The sequence below is a fragment of the Dipodomys spectabilis genome, unplaced genomic scaffold (genome assembly GCF_019054845.1).
Source record: "Dipodomys spectabilis isolate Male_0828 unplaced genomic scaffold, ASM1905484v1 ptg000108l, whole genome shotgun sequence".
NCBI lineage: Eukaryota > Metazoa > Chordata > Mammalia > Rodentia > Heteromyidae > Dipodomys > Dipodomys spectabilis.
Window position 1 is genome coordinate 17292119 of NW_024870785.1, and position 24583 is coordinate 17316701.

Sequence of the window (24583 nt, forward strand, 5' to 3'; positions counted from 1 at the left end):
GATCCACTAGATTCTGCTTGTTTTCCTGTGGTGCTTGGCCATCTGCTTCTTACGCTTGGAGAAAGCTCAACCAAGGAGCAAAGGCTCTTGTGTTCCTTATATCAACAGTGGAGTTGAAACTACTTTCAGGGACTAAAGTGGAAAAGCCACAGGCAGGGTGGATGAAGGAGGTTTCTTTCTCCATCGTGTATAAGAACTGTAACAGAAGGAAGTATGGTGTCCTTTCAGATGCTTTTCTTGACTCTACACCTTGGAGAAGCAAGCCAGCTTCCTTTGAGCTAGACAGAATCAGGGTGTTACACTTCAGAGAACCAGATACTTCATTCTAACTTGTTACTTCCATAAGATCACCTCTCAGCTTTCCGGGGCATCAGTGGCTCACACCTTTAATCCCAGCTACTCAGGAGGTTGAGATCTGAAGATCACAGTTCAAAACCAGCCAAGGCAGAGAAGTCCAAGAGACTCCATCTCCAATTAACCAGCAAAATACCACACTGGAGGTGTGGCTCCATTGGTAGAACAGCAGCTGTGAATAAGCAAACCAAGCAAAAGTGTGAGGCTATGAGTTCAAGCCCCATTACCAGCAGGGCAGGGACAGGGAGGCATTGGGCAGGGGCCAGGAGCCAGAGCAGAAAGCTTTGGGCTTGGGCTGGGAAGGTGGCTCAGTGGTAGAGTGCTTACCTTGCATGTAGGAGGCCCTGGGTTCGATTCCTCAGCACCACATAAGCAAAAAGAAAAAAGCCAGAAGTGGCACTGTGGCTCAAGTGGTAGAACGCTAGCCTTGAGCTGAAGAGCTGAGGGACAGCGCCTAGGCCCAGAGTTCAGGCCCTACGACTGGACCAAAAAAAAAAAAAAAAAAAAGAAAGAAAGAAAAGAAAGCTTTGGGCTTTTCCATTGCTGGAAGCCTATGTCAATTGTTTGTTCTGTTTTGTTTTGTTTTGTAAGGTCAATCCCTAATGCCTAAAAAATAAAAAGGAAAAGTTTTATTCTTAGCTGTCAAACAATGAACTGTATTTAACATCGGTTGTAGCTAACCACATCAAGAGATGTCTATAGCAGTATAATAAACCCACAGGGAGCAGTATATTCTCAATGGCTAAGAAATGTGCTTTGAAAACAAAGAACTAGTTTGGATATGGCTATGCCGCGTAGTGTCTGACCTTGGATAACTTATGTCACCTTCTATTGGTAGTCCTCAGTTTGCTCTCTTACAAAATTGTGGCTTCTTTGTGAAATTTCACTCAGATTCTGTGGAAAGGGTGACTATTTGAATTAACACACACCAATATTCCTACTCTTCTATTAACTTGTGATACCAGGGATTGAACCCAAGGTCTAGAACATGCTGAGAGAGCTCTTACCACTTAAATCATGCCCTTTTGATGCATTTTGTTTTTGAGATACACTCTTGATTTTTTTTTTTTTCCCATCCTCCTGTCTCTGAATAACTGGGATTATAAGTACGTACCACCACCAGGCAGGTTACTCTTTGATTAACTTTTGAATTTTATCATGATCTGCTAAACTGGAATCCCATAAGCAACAATAAAACTTTTCCCATGACCTGCATGGTATCTTTTATTCCACAAAATCTTCTGTCTTAATCCTTTTCACTTTCACATTTGCCTTTGAAATTTCCTTGTAGTTATGGCTAGAGCCTTGTGGCGAGATGTCTGGGGAGCTGACTGACCCTCTTCTCCCCTGAACTGTGAAAGTATCACTGAGGGCAGCTTGGAATCATGAGTAGAATAAAAATGCATTGCCAGGAATGTTGAGAGAGAGAGAGACAGAGACAGAGAGAGAGAGACAGAGAGGGAGAGGGACAGGGAGGAGAGAGAGAGAGAGAGGGAGTGCCGATCACCGGAATCTTTTGTAGCTAGCTCTCTCTCCCATGCCCCTAAAAGAAGGAAATACACTAATGTCAAAATGAAGCACACAGCCAAACCCTGGGAGCCAAGCCCATGGAGAACTCCAGTAGACTCGTCTGGATCATCAGAAAGATGTGTCCAAAAGCATAAGCCAGTTTCCAAAACCACAAACGTGCCAATACCTAGTCCAGTCGCATCCCACCACACACCACTTCACAGTTCTGAATCTAACATAGGAGACACGGGTGCTGTTAGGATGAGCCAATCCCTGCACCTGTGAGAAGAGCCATCTGCTCACAGCTGGCGGACAGCTCTGAGCCCATGGTAATGCTTCAGAAATGTTTGAAAGAGTGACTGGGCTTATTCACAGATCCTTGGTAGAATGCCTGCTTTCTCCTGCCTTTGAATTCTGCAAACTAATGAGAGTTTCAAAACCCAACCAACCTGGCCGGAACCCCCCCTTGAGAGAGAAGCCTATATTTAGATGGCTGGCAAAAATCACAGCGTGTGTGTGTGTGTGTGTGTGTGTGTGTGTGTGTGTGTGTGTGTGTGTGTGTGTGTGGTGTGTGTGTGTGTGTGTGTGTGTGTGTGTGTGTGTACTGGTCGCGGGCTTGAATTCAGAACTGGGCATTGTCCCTGAGCATTTTTTGGCTCAAGGCTAACCCTCTACCACTTGAGAGCCGTGTGTGTGTGTGTGTGTGTGTGTGTGTGTGTGTGTGTGTGTGTGTGTGTGTGTGTGTGTGTGTGTGTGTGTGTGTGTGTGTGTGTGTGTGTGTGTGTGTGTGTGTGCTGGTCGCGGGCTTGAATTCAGAACTGGGCATTGTCCCTGAGCATTTTTTGGCTAGCCCTCTACCACTTGAGCCAAAGCTCCACTTCTAGATTTTGGGTGATCAATTGGATATAAAAGTTTCACTAGCAGACTAGCTTTGAGCCATAATCCAGGGATTAAAGCCTCCTGAGTAGCTAGAATTACGGGTGTGAACCACTGGCACCCAGCTGCCTTAACCTACTTTTAGCTACTGGTGATAAAATGATGTTTGTTGGTTTAGTTGAAAGTTGAGAAGGCAAGATGTGGGGTAGATTGAGAGCTGCACATAAGAAGGAAGAGGGAGCCTAACTACCTTGTGTCCTCTCTGGACATCTGTGCCACCAAGCATCTAAGGTAGGTATCAGCACCAGGGAGGACCATACAGCACTGCTCAGCAAATCTCAGCCCTTTCCCAGCTCCTCTGCTCTTTGTGGGTGGCCGCTAAAATAACTTCCCTGCAGTAGTGGTCTCTATTGTCAGTTTCAGCATCTTTTCAAGTTTCCTGTATCCCTAGCAGTCCTGCTGGTGGATATCTGCCGTTAGCTGTTTGTTGACCAAAGCTTCCTCTCAAGGCAGGCATGATCTCAATAGGAGTTAGAGTAATCCATCAGAACTCCTGTTACTATGTCCCAGAGCCCCTCACTGGGTAGAAAAGTTGGGACCGATGACCAGAGCAGCTGCTGGCCATCTGTCATCTCTTATGCTTTCCTGGGTCCTAGGAGCTGGGCTTGTGCCAACCCTGGCTGGTGTTTGGCTGTGAGTACATACATGCATGTGTACTGACTTGGCTTTTGTGAATGAACACATGTGTCTTTAAATACAGTTGTTTGGGCACAGCTAGGGTGCAGCAAATATTACTTGAAAAAAAATTTTTTTGCCCTGAGAACACAAACAGTGCAGGTATATTCAAGCGTGATTTTGCAAGTGAGGAAAGGCAAAAGACAATAATTCAAATCACCACAGAGTGATGGCTACACCATATTTTCTTTAACTGAACTATAAATGAACTCATTTTAAATTTTGCTTCCCAGGGAACCAGGCTATGGATTCTGTTGTATTTTTTTAATCCTATATTTTGAGTATAATGTATTCTCATAAGACTAGTTGCTTTCCTCCTGTATGATTTCAATAGTTGTAATCTGTTACATGAATACACCATAGTTTATGAATAAAGTCCTATATTGTTAAAAACTGGAGTTTCTTGTTTTGCCATGTGAAATGCTGTGCTTGAGCTTTCTGTAGTATAATCATACCTTTGTAATGTTCAAACAAAATTGTATCCAAAGTAGTCACCATTTTTAAGGCTTTTCTGCTTTGCATTCCTGTGAATGGGGGTCCTTTTTAGACCTTCCTCAATCCTGAGAATGTTAAAAATAAACATTTTTAAAAACTCTGCCATTTGACACGGATGGCGTTCTCTTAGAGAGAGACACACACACATACACACAGAGATACAAAGATACAGAGAGATGGAGGGGTATGATTCATTATTTTTAAAACATTTTCTGTTCATACTCTTGTATGATTCATTATTTTTAAAACATTTTCTGTTCATACTCTTTAGCACTTTTGTTGATTTTTAGAATACTCGAGTCAATAGTCTTTTATATTTGTTTCATGCATTCATTCTCCAATCATTTGCTTTCTAATAATCTTTGTTATGTAATGTTTGTTTTTCTTCTTCTTCTCTCCTTTGCCTTGTCCTTCTCTGTAAATTTATGACTCTATCTGACCCCTCTTTTCCTTCCCTCTGAGTCTTTACCTAGCCCATTCTCTCTCAGTCTCTCTCTCTCTTCCTTTCAGTTTCCCTGTCTTTCTCTCTGTTTCTTCTCTCTTTTTTCTGAAATGTATCAAATTATGTACATTTTGTGGTTAAGCCATTAATATTTTTCTCTATGGGTTCATATTTTTGTGTTTTGTAAATCACTTCTTACCAGATAGCTCAAGAATCATTTTGTATGCTCTTCCTAAAGTATTATTAGGAGTTGATTTTGATATGAATGCAAGTGAAGATTCATTATTAGTTTAATAGACATATTTTTTAAAAACCCTCAAACTAATTATAAACAATGGTTTAAGATCAGTAATGTACAAAAATAACCAAATATAAAAATCGAAATGGAAATATATTTATTTTTTAAAGGGCCTGAACTCTGGGCCTGAGCACTGTCCCTCAGCTCTTCAGCTCAAGGCTAGCGCTCTACCATTTGAGCCACAGCGCCACTTCCAGCTTTTTCTGCTTATGTGGTGCTGAGGAATCGAACCCAGGGCCTCATGCATACAAGGCAAGCATTCTACCACTAAGCCACCTTCCCAGCCCCCACATGTTCTTATAGTGATAAAAAAAAAATTGACAGTTTCAATTTTTAAATTATCTGAATTTCAAAACTTGCTTTGTTCCTTATTGGGTTAGCTCCTTGAGTGGTGTTTAGAATTCACCTATGTCTTTTGAGTTCTGTCCCTTCTTTCCGACAGAAGCTTTGGTTTTGGAACAACTTGCTCTATTAAATAGTATCCCTTTCTAGGAAACATGTCTTTGTGGATCTTTCCAGTCTCCTGATGTTTCTTCCTCGCCTGAGAATCTTAGATCTGTGAAACATGACAAAATGTGATGAACTCAAAGGCAGACCACTGACCCCTAGTCTCTCCCATTCCAGGAAAAGATGAAAGGCAAGAACAAGCTGGTGCCTCGCCTCTTGGGAATCACAAAAGACTCCGTGATGCGTGTGGATGAGAAGAGCAAGGAGGTGTTGCAGGAGTGGCCCCTCACCACAGTCAAGCGCTGGGCAGCCTCACCCAAGAGCTTCACACTTGTAAGGACGACAGGAGTCCCTGCAGGGATTTGGGGGATATATTTGTAGGGCAGGTTGGATTTCTCTGGCCTTCGAGGGTCAGTGAGGGAAAAGGAAGATGGTGTCACTTCATGGGCAGTAAGGTCCAGAAGTAAGAAAGGTGTGAGTGAATAGTATAATGAACCCATTAAAATTAAATTAAATTTTACAAAAGGACCAGGTGCTGGTGGCTCATACCTGTAATCCTAGCTACTCAGGAGGCTAAGATCTGATGATCATGGTTCAAAGCCATCTGAGGCAAGAAGGCCTAGGTCCAATTAACTCCCCCCTCCTCTCCAAAATAAAGCCAGAAGTAGAGCTGTGGCTCAAGTGGCTCAAGCAAAAAAGCTCAAGGACATTGCCCAGGGCCTGAGTTCAAATCCCAAGATTGGCACTAAAAAAAAATGGAAGTGGGAAAGGAAAGAAAGAAGAGGAAGGAAGGAAGGAAGGAAAGGAGGAAGGAAGGGAGGGAAAGAAGGAAAAGGAGGGAAGGAGGAGGGAAAGAAAAGAAAGTCTGAGAATTTATTGCATAGGGATTCCTCAAGTTCTGAGGCTCCCAGCCAGTGTCCTTTTCCAGTTCCCAGTTTTCCATTATTGAATGGGTTGTAGGGTATATTATTTCCTTTAGAGAGGAGAACAGAGAAAAGTGAGTCTGAGTCATTCTGTTTCCTAACTGCCTAGGCTATAAACTCCTTGTAGATCTGACATGTCTATACTTCTTTATGCTGTTTTCTCAGGATTTTGGGGAGTATCAGGAAAGCTACTATTCAGTACAAACCACAGAGGGCGAGCAAATATCCCAGCTGATTGCAGGATATATTGACATCATCCTCAAAAAGGTATGTTGTATTGATACATGTTGGAAAAGTAAGGCTTCTTTATTAAAAGGCTTAGTTTAAGCCAGGTGCTGGTGGTTCACACCTTGCTACTCAGGAAGCTGAGATCTGGAAGATTACACTTCAAAGCCAAAACTGGCAGAAAAGTTTGCTAGATTACATTTCCAAAAGCCAGCAGAAAAGCTGGACTGGAGGCCTAGCCCAAGCAATAGAGCACCAGCCTAGTATGTAAGCTGAGCAAGAGTGAGTCTTTGAATTCCCCCCAGTACTGGGGGGAAATAATTAATATTATATGATTGTAATTTTAAAATACAGCTCACATTTGAAGTATTTGATGCAAAAATTGAATCTGTGATGTTAAGATTACCTAACAGGTCTTTGACCTTGAGCTCCTAGGAAAATTTCTGTCTGACCTTAATAGCACATATTGATATTATTTACTGCCAGGTAAGATCCCCAGGATCTTCCTCTCCTATTGTTGCTATTTTGCTTTCTAGCCTCCATAGAAAACCAGATTGAGGGGCAAACACTACTCTTTTGTAGTTTTGGGGAGTATTGTTTTTGTTGTTTGTTTTGTTTTTGTCAAGTCTGATGGGCTATGTGTCATCATGATGTACAGACAAATAAATTTTTTGACATTTCTCAACATAGCCAATTCAAATAATCAAGTTCTGATAGAATGTTAGCCTTGAAGTTTTGCTGTGTAAAAATCTATGTAATAAGATAGAAAACATATATATATATATATATATTTGTATTTATATAAATACATGAGTGATTTATATATATGTTTGTTACATAAAAATAATTCAATAAATATATCATATGTAATTTATATATAAATAATTTCTGTATTTCCTTTATCATTATCATGCTTTTGTTCACCCATCACTTATTTGAATCCAATGCAAGGAATTTGGGGTGAACCTGGTCATTTTTACCTATATTCTTTTCAAAGGTCCAGTGTTAGTACTTGCTCTTCTTTGTTCTTGTATTTTGTTTTTCCTCCAGAAACAAAGCAAAGACAGATTTGGACTAGAAGGAGATGAAGAGTCAACTATGTTAGAAGAATCAGTTTCCCCAAAAAAGTAAGTGGCCACCTTCCTAAGTATGTAGGTTTCCTCCTGCCAGCTCTCGGGCCTGTTGCTCCTTCACCTAGAGTAGTGGAAGAGAGAGGTGAGACTTGCTCCCTTCAGGAAGATACTGAGCAGTTGGGACTCAAATCCAACTGGAGACATAATGACTCCTCATGAGTCCCAAGAGTCCCCTTGTACATTTCTGGCTGAAATCTCATGAATTGGAGTATTATTATCAAAATAAGCCAACCTCACAGAGCTTCTTTGTGGGGAGAGGGTTCTCAAGACCTGGGCAGTAGATGAGTGGAGGAGATACTGTCTATGGAGTTTTCACCATGTACCAGCATAGCCTCAGCAGCTAGAGGGCTACTAAAGGAGTCAGTAAGAGCTTGGAGTCCAGAGCAGTTTTGCAGAGCTCAGATCTGGGATCTGGGTTTGTTTTTTAGTTTAGTTTAGTTTAGTTTTGGGGTGTGTGTGTGTGTGTGTGTGTGTGTGTGTGTGTGTGTGTGTGTGTGTGTGTGTGTGTGTGTGTGTGTGTGTGTGTGTGTGTGTGTGTGTGTGTGTGTGTGTGTGTGTGTGTGTGTGTGTGTGTGTGTGTGTGTGTGTGTGTGTGTGTGTGTGTGTGTGTTTACTCCATGATCCAGAATTCCCTATCTGCATGAACCTATCTACAAAATGGGAATGATGACACCACATTGTAGGTTTTGATTGGATGATGGAGTCACGGACACAGAGCATGAAACAATCACTAGCATTGGGATTACTTTCATTACCTGGAATTCGGAACCATCTCAGGTTAGCACCATTTATAGATGAGCAGACAGATTTATTAAGGAATATCTAATTAATAGGGGACGCCTGTTGGGAAAGCTGCACAGACACTTGTTTGCCTGTTTAATAGAATTTGGTAATATTTCTTGTCTACACTGTACTGTGTGTATCCAGCAATCTGTCTTCTCTGATCCCAGCTGCAGAAGTTATCGTCCCAAATCCATGGGAAACCAGAGAGCAGAAGTTAGTTGCCATGCACCTGTGTGGCAGAATGGTGATATCCGCCCCCACTCCCACCCCATAGTACATTTCCAGAAAGTTCTAGCATATTCCAGTAGAATGAACTTACCTAGCCATAGTAATTGTTTCTCTAACCTTTCTGGCCTTCCCTCTACTTTTTCACCATTAACTTAACTTCCTGGTTACTCTGTGAAGGTGCTTTTCCATTTCTCCCCTGTGAGTGTGCAGAGCTGATGTGGTACATTTCAAGTGCTTGTTACCCTCTGATACCGCACCTCAATACCTGGGAATTGTTTGTGTCTGTTAGATGGAAACACTCAGAACACTCTAATGTACTTCACTTTGCATTAGAACAATCTAGTTTGGGTCCAGAATGCTGGGGCCCTCCTCACCTGCCTGGGATCATTGAAATCTCTATGACTTAAGGCATCGTGAGGGTTTGCTCAAGGCAATCAGGCAGAATGATCCAGTTTGTGGTCTAGTTCTAGGCTATTGTCTCCTATATTGATCTCTGGCTGAGACCTCAGAAAACTTCCCAGTTCCTTTTGTGATCCCTAGATTCATCCTCCCATGGGTCTCCCCCTATGAAGACCTTGATGTTTCTTTATAGATATCTGTGGCTTGGGACCCTAACTTGGTGGACAAGCCTTGCTTTAGACAATAAGGGATGATCTGTGATGATTTGAGACAGAGTAGCCCTCCTACCCACCCACCCCCACAGATGTACACAGATACCCTATACCCTCCCTGTGAGTTTCTCCTCTTACTTCAGGTGAGTAAAAGTCCTTTGCCTCTTACCACTATTCTCAAAAACTATCAAGTAAAAATCTGTAAGTTGCCGGTCATGCACAAGTGACTCACACCTGTAATCCTAGCTTGGCAGAAGGCTGAGATCTGAGAATTCTGATTAGAAGCCAGGCCTGGGCAGGAAAGTTTGTGAGACTCTCCAATCAACCAGGAAAAAGCTCCAGGAGTGGAGCTGTGGTTCAAGTGGTACAGCACTAGTTTTGAGCAAAAAAAAAAAGCTCAAGGATAGTACTCAGGACCAGCACCAAAAAAAAAAAAAAAAAAAAGGTATAATTATTCCCACTCTCAAGTTGAAATCATTCAGAAAAGTTGCAGTTGACTCCTACGGCTATAGACTTGAATCTAAAGAAGGTGATAGGCTGTGGGAGATTTCCCTTAAGTTCATTTGTACATTTCTCCCTCAAAGTAAGGATTCTAAGGATCAATAACCTCCATTTTTTTACTTACTTACATGGTACCATGAACCGATTAAATGGGGACATTGAGGGTAGTTACATATACTATTGACCCCAGATAGGTTCACCTCAGTGATGTTCAGCTGAGCAACCCAATACTACCGCTTTCATTCCCGATTCTCCATCCATCTGTCCCTCCCCCCCAACATAGTGTCATCTTGTAGCATCTTCTCCCTGCATGCATAATGTGGCACTTTGCAGTGAATAGCCACCTTTCCCCATATAGGTCCACCATCTTGCAACAACAGTTCAACCGGACCGGGAAGGTGGAGCATGGCTCAGTGGCGCTACCGGCCGTGATGCGCTCAGGCTCCAGTGGGCCTGAGACCTTCAATGTTGGCAGCATGCCCTCACCTCAGCAGCAGGTCATGGTTGGGCAGATGCACCGAGGCCATATGCCTCCGCTGGTAAGCCTACCTGTGCCAACCACCCTTACTTCTGGGGTGTTGTGGGTAAAGGGTGATAGGTCACATCAGGGAACTCTCTAGGCCCCATCTGACCTATAGCTCCTTGGACTGCACACTTTTCATGGCATGACCCTCATCACCTCTGTCTAGCCCTAGAGGTTTTCTCTGTGATGACAGTTAGGGATCTTCCAGCATGGTTCAAGCTATGGAAGCAGAACCTTGCTCCTCTGCCACAGCAGTACCAAGCTGATACATCACAATACCCTCAGAGTCCTGAGTGGTAGGCCTGATCATTAGTGATCCCATATTACACACACTCTCCACCCCCACCCTCACTAAACTCCTTTCCACCGTACTGGTCCTTGGATATTGAACATGAAATTTTGAAAGCCCTCAGTAATAATTTGACTGGGAAAGCATGTTTTGACGCTAAAGGTGGGTGGAACCCTTCAGTACTGATAGAGAAATATCTTTGCTTAACACCCGTGTTTTCTGTGCGTGAGATCTTTTGTCCTTGGTACTAACGATCAGAGAGCCCTCCTTAGTTCCCTTCCAACTACTCTCTGTCAACCTTCTTGTCAGCTAATTAAGCTCTCCACGCTCTTCTGATTATAATGCCTCTATAGCAATCACCTTCATTTTTTTTTTGGAAGTCTATTAATATACTCTACTATTTCTGGCCCCGGATTAAAATGGAGAGCTAGGTCAGATGCTTCCTGAGCTGTGCCCTTGGCTGAGCTCCAGGTTCACTTTTGCTCTTGTTCTGCCTGGAGTTTTTACATGTGTCTGTCAGTCCCGGGAATGTGCTAACTGCCTCACACTCCTCTGCCTTTGCAGACCTCAGCCCAGCAGGCCCTCATGGGGACCATCAACACCAGCATGCACGCCGTCCAACAGGTCCATGATGACCTCAGTGAGCTCGATTCGCTGCCACCCCTCGGCCAGGATATGGTAAATGTTGATCTGTAGTTTCCGTTCTGAATCTCTGTTTGAGTAGGAAGCATGATTATACTTGCGCTGTCTGGATTCGGCTAGATGAATATCTATTTCCGCAGCTAGGCAATGAGGACAACCGTGTGTTTCCCAAAAGGTTGAGTCTTTGTCTCTCAGTTGCACTCACGGAAGAGAACCATTGCCACTACTGGCTGTTGCCAGCATCACTGGACTGAAAACTTGAATTTGAGAGTCAAGAGCTCTGAGTTCTGATCCCATCTCCCCTGCTCACTAGCTATGTGAATCTGGGCAGATTCCTCTCTCTAATCTCTACTCTGTCAGCTGTTAATAGGGCTGTTATGAAGACATGAGTATCTGCTTCTAGCACTGCACCTATCCTATAGGAAGAGGTCAATAAGCATTCACTGCTTTTATTTTTATTATTACTAGTGGTTCAGACTTTAGCACACATTAGAATCCCTTGAAGAGTTTGTTTAAAAAAAAAAAAATATTGCTGGGCCGAGTGCCAGTAGCTCATGCCTGTAATCCTAGCTACTCAAAAGGCTGAGATCTGAAGATAATAGTTCGAAGCCAACCCTGTTCATGAGACCCTTATTTCTAATGAACCATCAAAAAGACACAAGTAGAGCTGTGGCTCAAATGGTATAGAGTACTAATCAAAAAAAGCTTAAGGACAGCACACAGGCCCTGAGTTCAAGCCCCAGGACCAGCAGGGGAAGGAAAAAAATTACATATATACATATATATATGTATACATATATATGTATACATATATATATGTGTCCATAGACCCATGTTTTCTGATGCAGTAGGTCTAGAAGGGGTGTAAGAATACATTTCCAAGGAGTTCCCAGGTGATGTTGATGCTGCTGAGCTGCATGAATTCCCATGTTTTGGGAACTCCTGGCTTACCACAGGATTATAAGCCTTGCAGCAGGTGGGAAGCCCTTCCTGTAGCTAACTAACTCCTGTAGCTAACAGGTGGAAGTCCCCACTCCAGCCAGCAGCAATACCCAGGGTCTTGGGAGAAGTGCCACCACACAGACCTGCCAACCCACAAAGTCAGTCTGCATCTCAGCTGCTCTGTCCTCAGTACTAACGATCCGAGAGAAACTTCAGCACACTGAAGTTTCAGCGACACTGGCTAGCATCTTCTTTTCCTCCTGGCTTCGCCCACTAGGATCACCTGAGGAGCTTTACAAACAAAGCCTTAAATCCCAGCTCAGGCCACATAAATCTATGTCAGGGTGGGTGGGTGCTTTTTTTTTTTTAAATCATTATCCCTAAGTGATTCTAATGGGCTGTCAGGTAGAAAACTTCTGCTGTAGGACAGACTAATGCCATGAAAGGGACCAGAACCAAGCTACAATCTGCCGTTTCATCTTGTCTAGCCAGGATTGCTGCCTTCCATGTCATTTCTGAAGGCTGTTTTTGGTTGTGTTCCATGTCTGGGGGGGGTCACTGCTCCTCCCAAGTCAAGCAATAAGTGATCATCAGTGGCGAACTCCCATTTCCAGAACATTGTCAGGGCTTTAAAATATTGAAACAGAACTTTCCTGCCTCACCAGGTTTCAAAGGTTTAGAATTCAATATAGTACTATTAGTGTTGGACACCTGCCTTCTTGGATTAATATTTGGGGGACATTTTAGAAATCTATCATTGTTTTACCAACAGATTCAGCAATATCAATGTAAGTGATCAGTTGTTAGATAAGTCCTGAAATGCCAGAAAGTAGAGACTTGCTGCTACTTAAAAATTCCAATAAGAACTGATAGTTTTATTTAAAAACTGTTAAATTTGACTGGGCGCTAGTGGCTCACCCCTGTAATCCTAACTACTCAGGAGGCTAAGGATCGCAGTTCAAAACCAACCCGGACAGGAAAGTCATCTCCAATGGAAGTGGCGATGTGGCTAAAGTGGTAGAGTGCTTGCCTTGAGCTGAAAAGCTGAGGGACAGCACCCAGGCCCAGAGTTCAAGTCCTAAGACTGACAAAAAGCTAACTGTTAAATTCCTACACTAGAAGGCATAGGATGTAGGTATTTGCCAAAGGTCCTATCACATATTAGGGTGAAACTGGATTCAGAGCAGAGGTCTTGGCCCACCCTCTCAGTCTTTCTATGAATGGCCTCACATCTACAAGAAGTAGCATTTGCTTATCAAAGACAAATCTGTTTTTGACAGTTTATATCAAAAAGAGATACTTCTGAGCTGGGAAGGTGGCTCAGTGGTAGAATACTTGCCTTGCATGCATGAGGCCCTGAGTTCAATTCCTGAGCACCACACACACAGAAAAAGCCGGAAGTGGTGCTGTGGCTCAAGTGGTAGAGCACTAGCCTTGAGCTGAAGAGCTGAGGGACAGCACCCAGGCCCAGAGTTCAGGCCCTACAACCAACCGAAAAGAAAAAAGAGAGAGAGAGAGATACTTCTTTAGCTAAAAGCCAATGACTCATGCCTGTAATCCTAGCTACTCAGGAGACAAAGATCCACAGCTCACAATTCAAAGCTATCTTCATCAGATAAATTCAGGAGATTCCTTTTTTTTTGGGGGGGGGGGGGGGGGTGGGGGGGAGTCTGGTCGTGGGGCCTGAACTCTGGGCCTGGGCATTGTCCCTCAGCTCTTCAGCTCAAGGCTAGTGCTCTACCACTTGAGCCACAGCACCACTTCCGGCTTTTTTCTTTTTGCTTATGTGGTGCTGAGGAATCGAACCCAGGGCCTCAGGCATGCAAGGCAAGCACTCTACCACTGAGCTACCTTCCCAGTCCCCAATTCAGTAGATTCTTATCTCTGATTAACCAGCAAAAAGTGGATGTGTGACTCAAATGGTAGATTGCCAGCCTTGAGTAGGGGAAGAAAAAAAAAAAGCCAACCAAGAGTGCAAGGCCCTGAGTTCAAGTTCCAGTACTAACAGCGAGAGAGAGAGAAAGAGAGAGAGAGACTTCCTGAGATGACAGTGAACTCTTGTGAGCTGAAATACCCTAATTCTAAGCTTGCTCCTGAAAAAGCAAGGTGAAAATCACCAACAGACATTTGTGTAAATGTGCAGTGTTACTAGAAGACTTTTTTTTCTCTTTTTCAAATGAAGTTACCTACATGAATCCATGTAGAACTTCTTCCCTAAAATTTTAAAACTTCAGACATCAACAACAAAACCTAGTTCAAGACCCAGAAAGGATTTATAATCCATTCTGCATCTCTGAACAAGAAAGAGACGTATTGTGAATATTGTTTTAAGATGGCTCCAGGGCCCATTCAGTGCTGGCTCAGGAAAGAGAGGGTAGCCAAAATGCTGGTCTTTTTTTTTTTTTTTTTTATGATGTGACTTCTCTGGTCTCCTGGGTAATTCTGTGCTGTGATTGTGTCCTGCTGTTGTCTGTCTTTGCAGGCATCTAGGGTATGGGTTCAGAACAAAGTGGATGAATCCAAACACGAAATCCATTCTCAAGTTGATGCGATTACAGCTGGAACGGCTTCAGTCGTTAACCTAACGGCTGGTAAGTCTCTGAGTGATTTGTAGTGTCTTGTGGTTTGGGGCCAAAAGAAAAAAAAAATATATTCTTTGATTGAAACAACAGATTTTTATATTCTGAGAGGATATTCTATTTTTAGACACATAGACTGCTCTAGACATTTTTTCCCAATGATCCAGGAGAAATGTAAGGAATATCTCATTGTTTCTGTGAAGAACATACATCATCGTGAAAAAGAAAAAAAAAAAAAAAACACATTAGCCAGGCACTGGTGCCTCATGCCTCTAATCCTAGTTACTCAGGAGGCTAAAATCTGGTGGATCACAGTTTGAAACCATCTCAGGCAGAAAAGTCCACTAAGTCTCTATCTCCACTAATCAGCAAAAAGCCAGACTGGAAGTATGACTCAAGTGGTAGAGCATCAGCTATGAGCAAGAAGGCTGAGCGCATGGCCCTAAGTACTTCAAAAATCTGTCGGTCCCACTTTCTCCCTTCGAGGTGCCTACAGTCTGAAAATGGTCTTGAATGGGCAGATCTGCTGGCCACCTCTTCATCTGGTTTGTCCAGCAGTAGTCTCCTGACTTAGCATGACTCCTAGCTTTGTGTGCAGTCAAGTGAGAGTTGCAAGGTAGTTTAGCTCCATCCTGCATTGTATAAGTGGCTCAGGAAGCCATATGCAGCCCTGAACTCCTGATAGGACTTGATGAAGAAGGCCAGGAGATGCTGAGACTTCCTGTGGAATTCTCAAGGAGCCTCGCTCCATACCTCAGTATGGGAAGCCTCCAGATAAAAGGACCATATTGAAGTCTCCATGGAGACAGGGTGAGAGCTGAGCAGCTCACTATTCCTTCCAGGCTCTGTTTCTGTCTGCCTCCTGCAGGATGGTGGGGAAGGAGCTCCTGTCAGTGTGGGTAGGGGTTTAAAGATTTCTCCCTAGCACTACTTACCTCCTGCCAAGCTAGGCCCACCTCATCCTCATTCGTCACCCCTCTCATGTGACAGTGATGGTCCCTCTCTGTCCCAGGTGACCCTGCTGACACAGACTACACAGCTGTGGGCTGTGCCATCACCACGATCTCCTCCAACCTGACGGAGATGTCCAAGGGCGTGAAGCTGCTGGCAGCCCTCATGGATGATGAGGTGGGCAGCGGGGAGGACTTGCTCAGAGCCGCTCGGACCCTCGCTGGAGCAGTGTCTGACTTGCTGAAAGCTGTGCAGCCTACTTCTGGGGAGGTGAGCACCCTGGATAAGCAGTCACTCGGATGCCAAGGAGAGAGCTGCCATCCCTTGGGTACCATGAAACTTGGACTTTCTGAGCTGCTTGTCATCCTTCTGCCTTTAGAGTGGATTGAGGTCTTAGTTTGAAGCCCTTGCCTCATGGGAAGTGCGTTCATGCCTGCAAGTCTAGGAACTTAACACATATGACTAGCATCCATTTAAAAGAGATACCGTTTATACCCTAATTTTTATATAGTACATGCCACCTCCATACTAGTTGTATGAGGCTCATCTTTGGGCATTTTAAAATCCTACCCACCTCTTACTGGCTTATGGGATACCAGGTGTTTCTGTGTACAAGTTTCACCAGGATGTTTATATCTCCAACCTGGCAAACAACCCGAGGTTGTCAATAATGTCTGAAAGAAGCCAGTCCAGTGTTGAGCCCTGTCTGCACCGTCATATCTGATGACACTGTAGGGAAAATGCATTGTCTTTCCAACTAACGCGTGTTTATCGTTCCTAGCCTCGGCAGACCGTCCTGACAGCTGCTGGAAGCATTGGCCAAGCCAGTGGAGATCTTCTGAGACAGATCGGAGAGAATGAGACTGATGAGCGATTCCAAGTAAGATACTCGTAGCTGCTTCTCAGTCTTGGAAAAGAAGCTAAGTGATGGTTCGTTCAGAACTGAGCGGGGAGCATATAATGGAAAGAAAATCCAGTCTTCCCTGAGCTGTCAAGAAGAAGGGTTAGTGGTATCATTTGGGAAATGAGGTTTTTTTTGTGTTTATTTAAAAGATTCTTGGCCAGGCACCATTGGCTCACACCTGAAATCCTAGCTACTCAGGAGGCTGCAATCTGAGAATCATGGTTCAAAGCTAACCCAAGCAGGAAAGTCCATGAGGCTCTTGATCTCCAATTAACCCTAGAAAAGAAGAAGTGGAGCTGTGGCTCAAAGTGATAGAGTACTATCCTTGAGCAAAAAAAAACTCAAGGATAGCACCCAGGCTCTGAGTTCAAGCACCATGACTGACAAAAAAAAAAAAAAGGAAAGAAAGAAAGAAAATAAATAAAATAAAAGTTTCTCAATGGAAAATCTTATTTCACTAACTATGTAAAGCACATATTTGGCCTTGTGGATGGCTTCTCAATTTTCTGCATGTTCTTAAATACCAAAGTAGAGAAAATAGACATGAACTACCTTGTATTTGTTCCTCTAGAATTTTCAACTCCTGTCAGTCTTAGTTCCTCTTGGAAAGCACTTTGTAATGATACTATCTTTCCTTTTTAGTTTGTATTTTCATGGACTTTGTTGTTGTTGTTGTTGTGTGTGTGTAAACTATTACATTGTTAGAAAAAAAGAAACAATGAATGACACTTGGCAAACTAGTTTAAAGAGCTAGAGGTATGGCTCAAGAGGTCAAGTACCCTTGTAAGCACAAGGCCCTAAGTTCAATTCTCACTCCCACCAAAGAAAAAAAATTTAATTAATTTAAATAAACCTGATTGAAGACAAACTGAAATCTATGTCATCAGAGGATTCCAAAGTAATGACTAAGTAGTTTGAAAACAATCACATAGTAATTCTTAACTGAGAAGTTCACTGGGCCAGTAACTACACCAAACAAGTCTCTTTGGTCAGCATAGTCACCAGGGATTTTTTGTTTGTTTTACCTTATCTTGATGGCACTGGTGTTTGAACTCGGGGCTCACCTTTGCAAAGCAGCACTCTACCTCTTGAGCTATCTCTCCAGCATTCTTGAGTTCACATGCAAGCGTGAAAATGTGTGCATTCCATGTTCGCCTGTACACTCATGTATACACACAACAGTGTGCACTCTCCTTTGTATTCAAGGTGGCTCTATTTCATGTGCCTTGTCCAAAATCACAGTGTGCGGAAGTCTTCCTGTGATCCCGAGTTTTCAGCACTGGGGACATGTGTTGTTTATTCCCCCTGGTGAACAGCAGCTGTTGCCACTGTGGGCAGCTGGCCTGAGACACTGCCAGCGACCCCACAGCAGCTCAGACAAGATCTCAACTTGTCTGCTCCCTCCCCAACTGCACAGAGAAGGTTCAGAGGCCCTCATGAGCATTTCTCACATATTTGTGCACCAGTGCAGCTTACTTTCTTACTTTTCCTAAATCCTCAGTTTGGCTTTAATTACATAAATCCATCCCTAGTAGTCTCCCTGGAAAATGTCCTTTACCAAATCTGTCTAGTTATGTGTTTTGGGAAAATGACAGAATGCCATTAGTCTTCATTGTATTTTTTTTACCAGATTATTAATTTTTGATGCAACATGTAACTAGATAGCAAAATGTTCATCTACAAGAAAATCTCAAGAAGTCTCAAATGTATAAGGAACTATGACCTCAAATATCACCAAATTCAGGAAAATAGCATGACTTGATTAACTACCTGACACTCTAAATATGTTTTATTCCTGCATTTTTGTTTATGTTGTCTTTGTCTACTTCCTGTGGCAATGACCTCTGTTTGCCTGACCTCTGTTTTCTTGCTAAATGGGTGGCAATTTTGTTTTTGTGAGGTTTGAACTCAGGACTTCACACTCTCACTTGAGTTTTTCATGCAAAGCTTGTGTTCTACCACTTGAGTCACAGCTCCACTTCTGGCTTTTTGCTGGTTTTGCTGGTTGATTGCACTTTTCTGTCCCATCTGGCTCCAGTCATGATCCTCAAATCTCAGCCTCCTGAGCAGCTAGGATTACATATGTAAGTCAGCAGCACACAGCTTCCTAATGCAGATAATTCTTGATGGTCAGGTGCCTTCTTAGACTTTGGCATCTAATAGATTTTGCTACTGTTTAAATAGACTAAATTATCTCAAAATGCTTAGAAATAATGCCTTCCCCAAAGTATTCAATATGGTTGAGGTAAATCATGACTCTTTCCTAAGATACCTCATGCATCCTTATATTTTTGTTAAAGCTTTGGGCTTTTATTTTCTTTTACCCATTGCTTTCATTATGTTCAAATGCAAACTCTTGCTTCCTGAGGTTGGTTTCTGTTCAGACTTGCTTAGGGAGCAGTCAGATTCGGAGTGACTTGGATGTTTCTGTTAGTGTGAGGTCTCTAGGGTAAGAGCCAACACCTTAAAGAAGTCTCCTAAAGTAAATCCTTTAAGGGCCAGCATGGTAAGGTAAGTCTCTGCCTATGCCAGGCATGCAAAGCCCCTGACTTAGTGATGTTCAATTGCTTGAGCTGTTTTTCAAAGTCTTGAGTCTTGAGATCCCATCATAGACTTTCTTTGGGTTTTCAATGTACTGTGTGTTCTCCCAGAGTTAACAAGGGTTTATTTTACACGAGCTACATAATAGTAGTCTTGTTGAAAAGTTTGACAAAGGCCTTGTCAGCAAGTATAGTTGTCCTATCACATTCTTTTTTTTCCAACTGTATTTGTTTTGGATAAAATTAATAAGAGGAATGGGATTTCTTTAAAAGATTCTAACAAAGCCCTTTAGAACAATCTTCTCTACTTGACGAAATCCTAATTCTTCTTTGAAAAGATGGATTCATCGTAAGAGAAAGGATAATCTGACCTGCTCTGGAAAGTGATGTTTTAAAAAGCTTTTTAGTAATTTTTGACACTCAGGCTGTTTACATTGAACTTTAAAATTGATGTCCAAGAACCATAAGCTGGCTGCATTAGGAGCAGCTCCTAAAAGTGATGTGACAAACAAGTAGCCAGTTCCTTCACTTTCAGACTCACAGGCATTTCCCTTGAATACCCAGGGGCCATCACAGACTGGATGAAACTGTTCCTCTAAGACCACCTGGTTTGTGTCCATTTTACAACCAGCTTTGCTGGTCTATTCATGTGAGTTTCAGGGTATCCCGCTTTACACAGTCTCTTAACTGTGTAAAATTGTCCAGCCCAAACCCTCTTCCCAATATAGTTTCTCATCAACTATATCATTGTAAAGACTCTGTGAGTGCCCTTTCATTTCAAACCAAAAGCACTTTATATTAGCTGATGAATTAATAAGACTTCTGACTATATTTCCTTGGGGAGGGGCCAGGGGAAGCCTTGACATGTTTACTCAAAATAACAATGCCTCATATATTTGCAAAGTTATTTCTCAATCAAATAAATGATTTGCCACATAAAAAGCAAAGAAGTGAATGAAATGTATCCACAGTTATTCTTCAGGTCAAGCCCAGGAGTGACAATCTATCTGGTAGGCCAGATCTGATAGAGAGCAAGATTTATTGAGTTGAAGCATGAACTTAGCTCTAAATGACCAGTGCCTGAGCATCTTCCATCAGAGAATCTTGCCACTAGTTTTTATTTATGGCTTCTCTTTCCGCTTTCCATAAGAATTTAATCCCTATCTAGAAGGATACCAATGCTGAAAACAACTTATGCTCAGGGCATTTCTTGGCTCTCCATTTTATATATATATATATATATATATATATATATATATGCCAGCTATTTGTCTGTGCATATCAAACACTGCCCCCTAGAGGCAGAGCTGTGGTTGACTTTTGGATGATAACTTGGATTCCTGTGCAAACTAGAAACCCAAAAGATAAATAAATCTTCAGCTTACACTGGGGCATGATGATTTGGAGGCTATGAATTATAGCCTGCCTCTAGCACATGGTGTTTGTGCCATCTGAATATATTTTCAGTATCTCCTGACTCACTGCATCAATCACCTAGAGAGATGTGCTCAAGACTCAGTGTGACTAAGGATATAAATGTATATCAGTGGTTAAAATAAATGTCCTTCCCTCAAATGATCCTATTTTAGATTTAAACCTATGCATCTTAATGGATGTAGGAAGAAACTGTGTTACTAGGATGCAAGCCTCTTTTTGCCAGACCTGGGGCCTGAACTCTGGGCTTGGGCTCTCCCCCTGAGCTTCTTTTTGTTCAAGGCTAGTGCTTTATCACTTGAGCCACAGAACCACTTCTGACTTTGTCTGAGTAGTTTATTGGAGAAAAGGGTCTCACAGACTTTCCTGCCCAGGTAGGCTTTGAACCGCAGTCCTCAGATCTCAGCCTCCTGAGTAGCTAGGATTACAGGTGTGAGCCACCTGCACCTGGCTTCCCTATTGCTTTTAAGGATGGGATAAGTTGACTTGTCAAAAATAAATGAAAAAAAATCTAAAATACTGTGGGAAAGGATGGAATTTTAATAAGCTGTCTAGGTGGATACTAAGTAATATTTTTAGGCTGTTGGATCTGAGTACAAAAATGAATTAGTCTTTGATCTCTTTGTCTTAGGATGTTTTAATGAGTTTGGCCAAAGCTGTTGCCAATGCAGCCGCCATGTTGGTGTTAAAGGCAAAGAATGTTGCCCAAGTGGCAGAAGACACCGTCCTACAGAACAGGGTGATCGCAGCTGCTACTCAGTGTGCCCTTTCCACATCCCAGCTTGTGGCATGTGCCAAGGTAAGGCAGCTGTCATCTTGATCCTTCCTTCTGGGGCAGAATGTGCACAAAGAGTTTTAGAGTATCTTCTTTCAGGTGACATGATAGGATTTGGGCATAAGCTGCCTAATCCTGATTTTATCATTTACTCTTTGCCCAAGTCCTTGGGAAGTTGGTTTCTTTTCTTACTATTTGTGTGTGTGTGTGTATGTGTGTGTGTGTGTGTGTGTGTGTGTGTGTGTGTGTATGCATGTGTGTAGGGAGATGTTGTGCATGTGGGTGGTGTACATTTGTGTGCAAGTGTGTGTGTGTGTGTGTGTGTGTGTGTGTGTGTGTGTTGATATCTGGGCTTGCACTCAGGGTCCAGCACTTTTCCTCTCACCTTTTTGCTCATGGCTGGCACTTCACCATTCGAGCCACACCTGTAATAGAGCATTTTGTGGGTTAACTAGAAAATAAGAATCCCATAGACTTTTTTGCCCTGACTAGCTTTGAACCACAATCCTCAGATCTAAGCCTCTTGAGTAGGTAGGATTATAGATGTGAGCCACCAGTGCCTGGCTCTTAGTCATTTTTATATGCAAATCATTTTCACCCCTCTGGACATCTCCATGCATTGTATTTGCAGTACATAGAATTAAGTCTTTGCATTGTATGGTACAGCATTATAAACAGGCTCAAAAACATAATCCACAGCTTCTTGGGGAGTCCTTCCCACCCTGCAGTGCCCAAGCAAGGGTGTGAATTATTCTAAGATAGGCCCACTTTGTGTCATACATCACCCTGTCAGCAATTCCAGCAGCCCTGCAAGAGCTCCAGCATCCTTCGTTCATTTACTGACAAGCAACCTGAGACTGTCAGATGTTAGTAAGGAGCTAGTGATCACAGAAAGAATAAGTGTCAGAACTGTGGTGATACCTCAGGTCTGCGTGGCCCCAGGTGCCCTTTCCACTCCATTACTCCTGTCTTCCCAAAACATGGTTTGTGGGCTGCGAATGTGGTAGAGTGCTTGCCTAGCATGCACAAAGCTCTGGATTCCATCCTTCAGTACCACGTAAACAGAAAAGGCTAGAAGTGGTGCTGTGGCTCAAGTATTAGAGTGTTCGCCTTGAGCAAAAGAAGCTCAGTACCCAGGCCCTGAGTTCAAGCCCCAGGACTGGCAAAAAAAGAAAAAAATCCATTTCTGGGCTTCATGCTGTCTCATGCTGCATTGACCTGTGAGCTGCCCAATATGTCGTTTTTCCTGTCGTTGGTAGGATATGCAAAAGCAATTGAAGGTGACCTCCATGGTCTCTCTCCTGCCTGCTATGACCACCCTGGCAAAATCCTCAGAAAGGTCATGTGATTCCCCTGGTTCTTTTTTTGGGGTCCAGTTGTGGGGCCTAAACTCTGGGCCTGGGCGCTGTCCCTCAGCTCTTCAGCTCAAGGCTAGTGCTCTACCACTTGAGCTACAGCGCCACTTCTGGCTTTTTTTCTTTTTGCTTATGTGGTGCTGGGGAATCTAACCCAGGGCCTCAGGCATGCAAGGCAAGTGCCCTACCACTGAGCCACCTTCCCAGCCCCTCCCCTGGTTCTTAAAGTACCTTATAGCAGTGGGCGTAGTGCCAAAACAAATTAAAGTCTTTCAGATAGTGAGCCTACAAGACTCACTGCAGAGATCCTAAGAGGAAGGAGCTTTCAGAAACTTCTCTGTGGATGTAAATTGTCAGGACATCTAAACTCATAAAGCTATCAGTGCAATGTGAAGAGCCATAGCAGTAGTTTGGGTGCATTCTTGACACTCTGAGGAACCAAGACCCAGGGCTTAAGGGAGATAGAGGGTGCACTGGGGACTAGACATCACCAGCAGCAGCCAAGCCTTGTTTCTGTTTTGCTCAGGTCGTGAGCCCAACCATCAGCTCCCCAGTGTGCCAGGAGCAGCTGATCGAGGCAGGCAAGCTGGTGGACCGATCGGTGGAGAACTGTGTTCGGGCCTGCCAGGCGGCCACCGGGGACAGTGAGCTCCTGAAGCAGGTCAGTGCTGCCGCCAGCGTGGTCAGCCAGGCCCTGCACGACCTCCTGCAGCATGTGCGCCAATTCGCCAGCCGAGGAGAGCCCATTGGCCGCTACGACCAGGCCACTGACACGATCATGTGTGTCACTGAAAGCATCTTCAGCTCCATGGGCGATGCAGGTGAGACACCTGGGTGTGGGGAGCAGATGAGTTTGGGGGGGTCCAGCATGGCGATGAGGAAAAGCAAAGTTCACCAGGGTAACTGGTGAAGACAAGTTCTTATCAGCCTTGGTCCAAGTCTCCCACTGAGGCTCAGAAAAGGACACGGGAGTCCTGACTCACACCTTAGACTTGCACTGGGTTTTTTATTAGCGTGGAGATTCACAGTAAACCTCTTTTGTTCTAAAAAGCACTCCTGTTGGATGCAATATTGTAAAGTCAGAATAGCCACCAAAAGAAACAGGAACAAGCTTTGGAATAAAGACGTTTCTCCTCAGCCAGGTGCTGGTAGCTCACACCTGCAATCCTAGCTACTCAGGAGGCTGAGATCTGAGGATTGTGGTTCAAAGTCAGCCCGGGCAAGAAAATCCATGAGACTCTTATCTCCAATTAACACTTCAAAGACTGGAAGTTGAGCTGTGGCTCAAAATGGTAGAGTACTAGCCTTGAGCAAAGGCACTCGGGGCCAGCACCCAGGCCCTAAGTTCAAGCCCCACAACCAACACACACACACACACAAAGAAGTTTATCCTACTTACAGGTTGCCCAGAGGGGGTCATGGCATGCCACATAGGGACACAGGGGAAAATATCAAGGTGGTCAGAGGGACAGGAAGAAGCAAGGGGAACACCTAGACTAAGCCTGTACTGGGGCGATGCAGACAGAGCATCATAATGGACTGTAATGTGAGTACTATGTACATTTAAACTTAAACAGTACAGTTTTTCAACCCTAGACTCAGCCTGTCACTGCCCTCTAAGTCCCAAGAATCAACCACTTACTGATTTTTATCTTCTGTTTTAAATGTGTAGGTTGGTACTGGAGTTTGAACTCAAGACCTTGCACTTTCACTTAGCTTTTTTTGCTCAAGGCTGATATTTACCACTGCTAGCTTTCTGTTAGATAGTTAGAGATTTAAAAAAAAAAAAAAAGTCAAATGTTCCTGCCTAGGTTGGCTTTGAACTTCAGTTCTCAGCTCTCAGCCTCCTGAGTAGCTAGTATTACAAGCATGAGCCATCGGTGCCCAGCCCACTTACTCATCTTATATATTTATGGTACGCAACATGTTATAAGGTATATATGTTATAAAATGGCTGCAAGAGTACAGAGTTGACATATCATCATTTCCCCAACTGCCACAAGAGAAGTTCAAATCTACTCATTTACCCAAATATCCTGACCTTCCCACAGTTGTGTATGAGATAAGGAGGTTTTCATACTGTTAATCT

The 24583-nt window shown here is 43.4% G+C and overlaps 1 protein-coding gene across 1 annotated transcript in view; it reads left to right on the top strand.

Annotated features, from left to right (window-relative positions):
- Tln2 (talin 2) overlaps positions 1 to 24583 on the top strand; it is a 340653-nt gene that overhangs the window by 209509 nt on the left and 106561 nt on the right. Inside the window, exons 12-21 of the mRNA XM_042687576.1 lie at positions 5334 to 5489; positions 6245 to 6346; positions 7355 to 7431; positions 9919 to 10099; positions 10937 to 11050; positions 14439 to 14547; positions 15548 to 15756; positions 16268 to 16366; positions 20996 to 21163; positions 23021 to 23315. Coding sequence (XP_042543510.1) covers positions 5334 to 5489; positions 6245 to 6346; positions 7355 to 7431; positions 9919 to 10099; positions 10937 to 11050; positions 14439 to 14547; positions 15548 to 15756; positions 16268 to 16366; positions 20996 to 21163; positions 23021 to 23315 — 1510 coding nt within the window. The remainder of the gene's footprint in view (positions 1 to 5333; positions 5490 to 6244; positions 6347 to 7354; positions 7432 to 9918; positions 10100 to 10936; positions 11051 to 14438; positions 14548 to 15547; positions 15757 to 16267; positions 16367 to 20995; positions 21164 to 23020; positions 23316 to 24583) is intronic.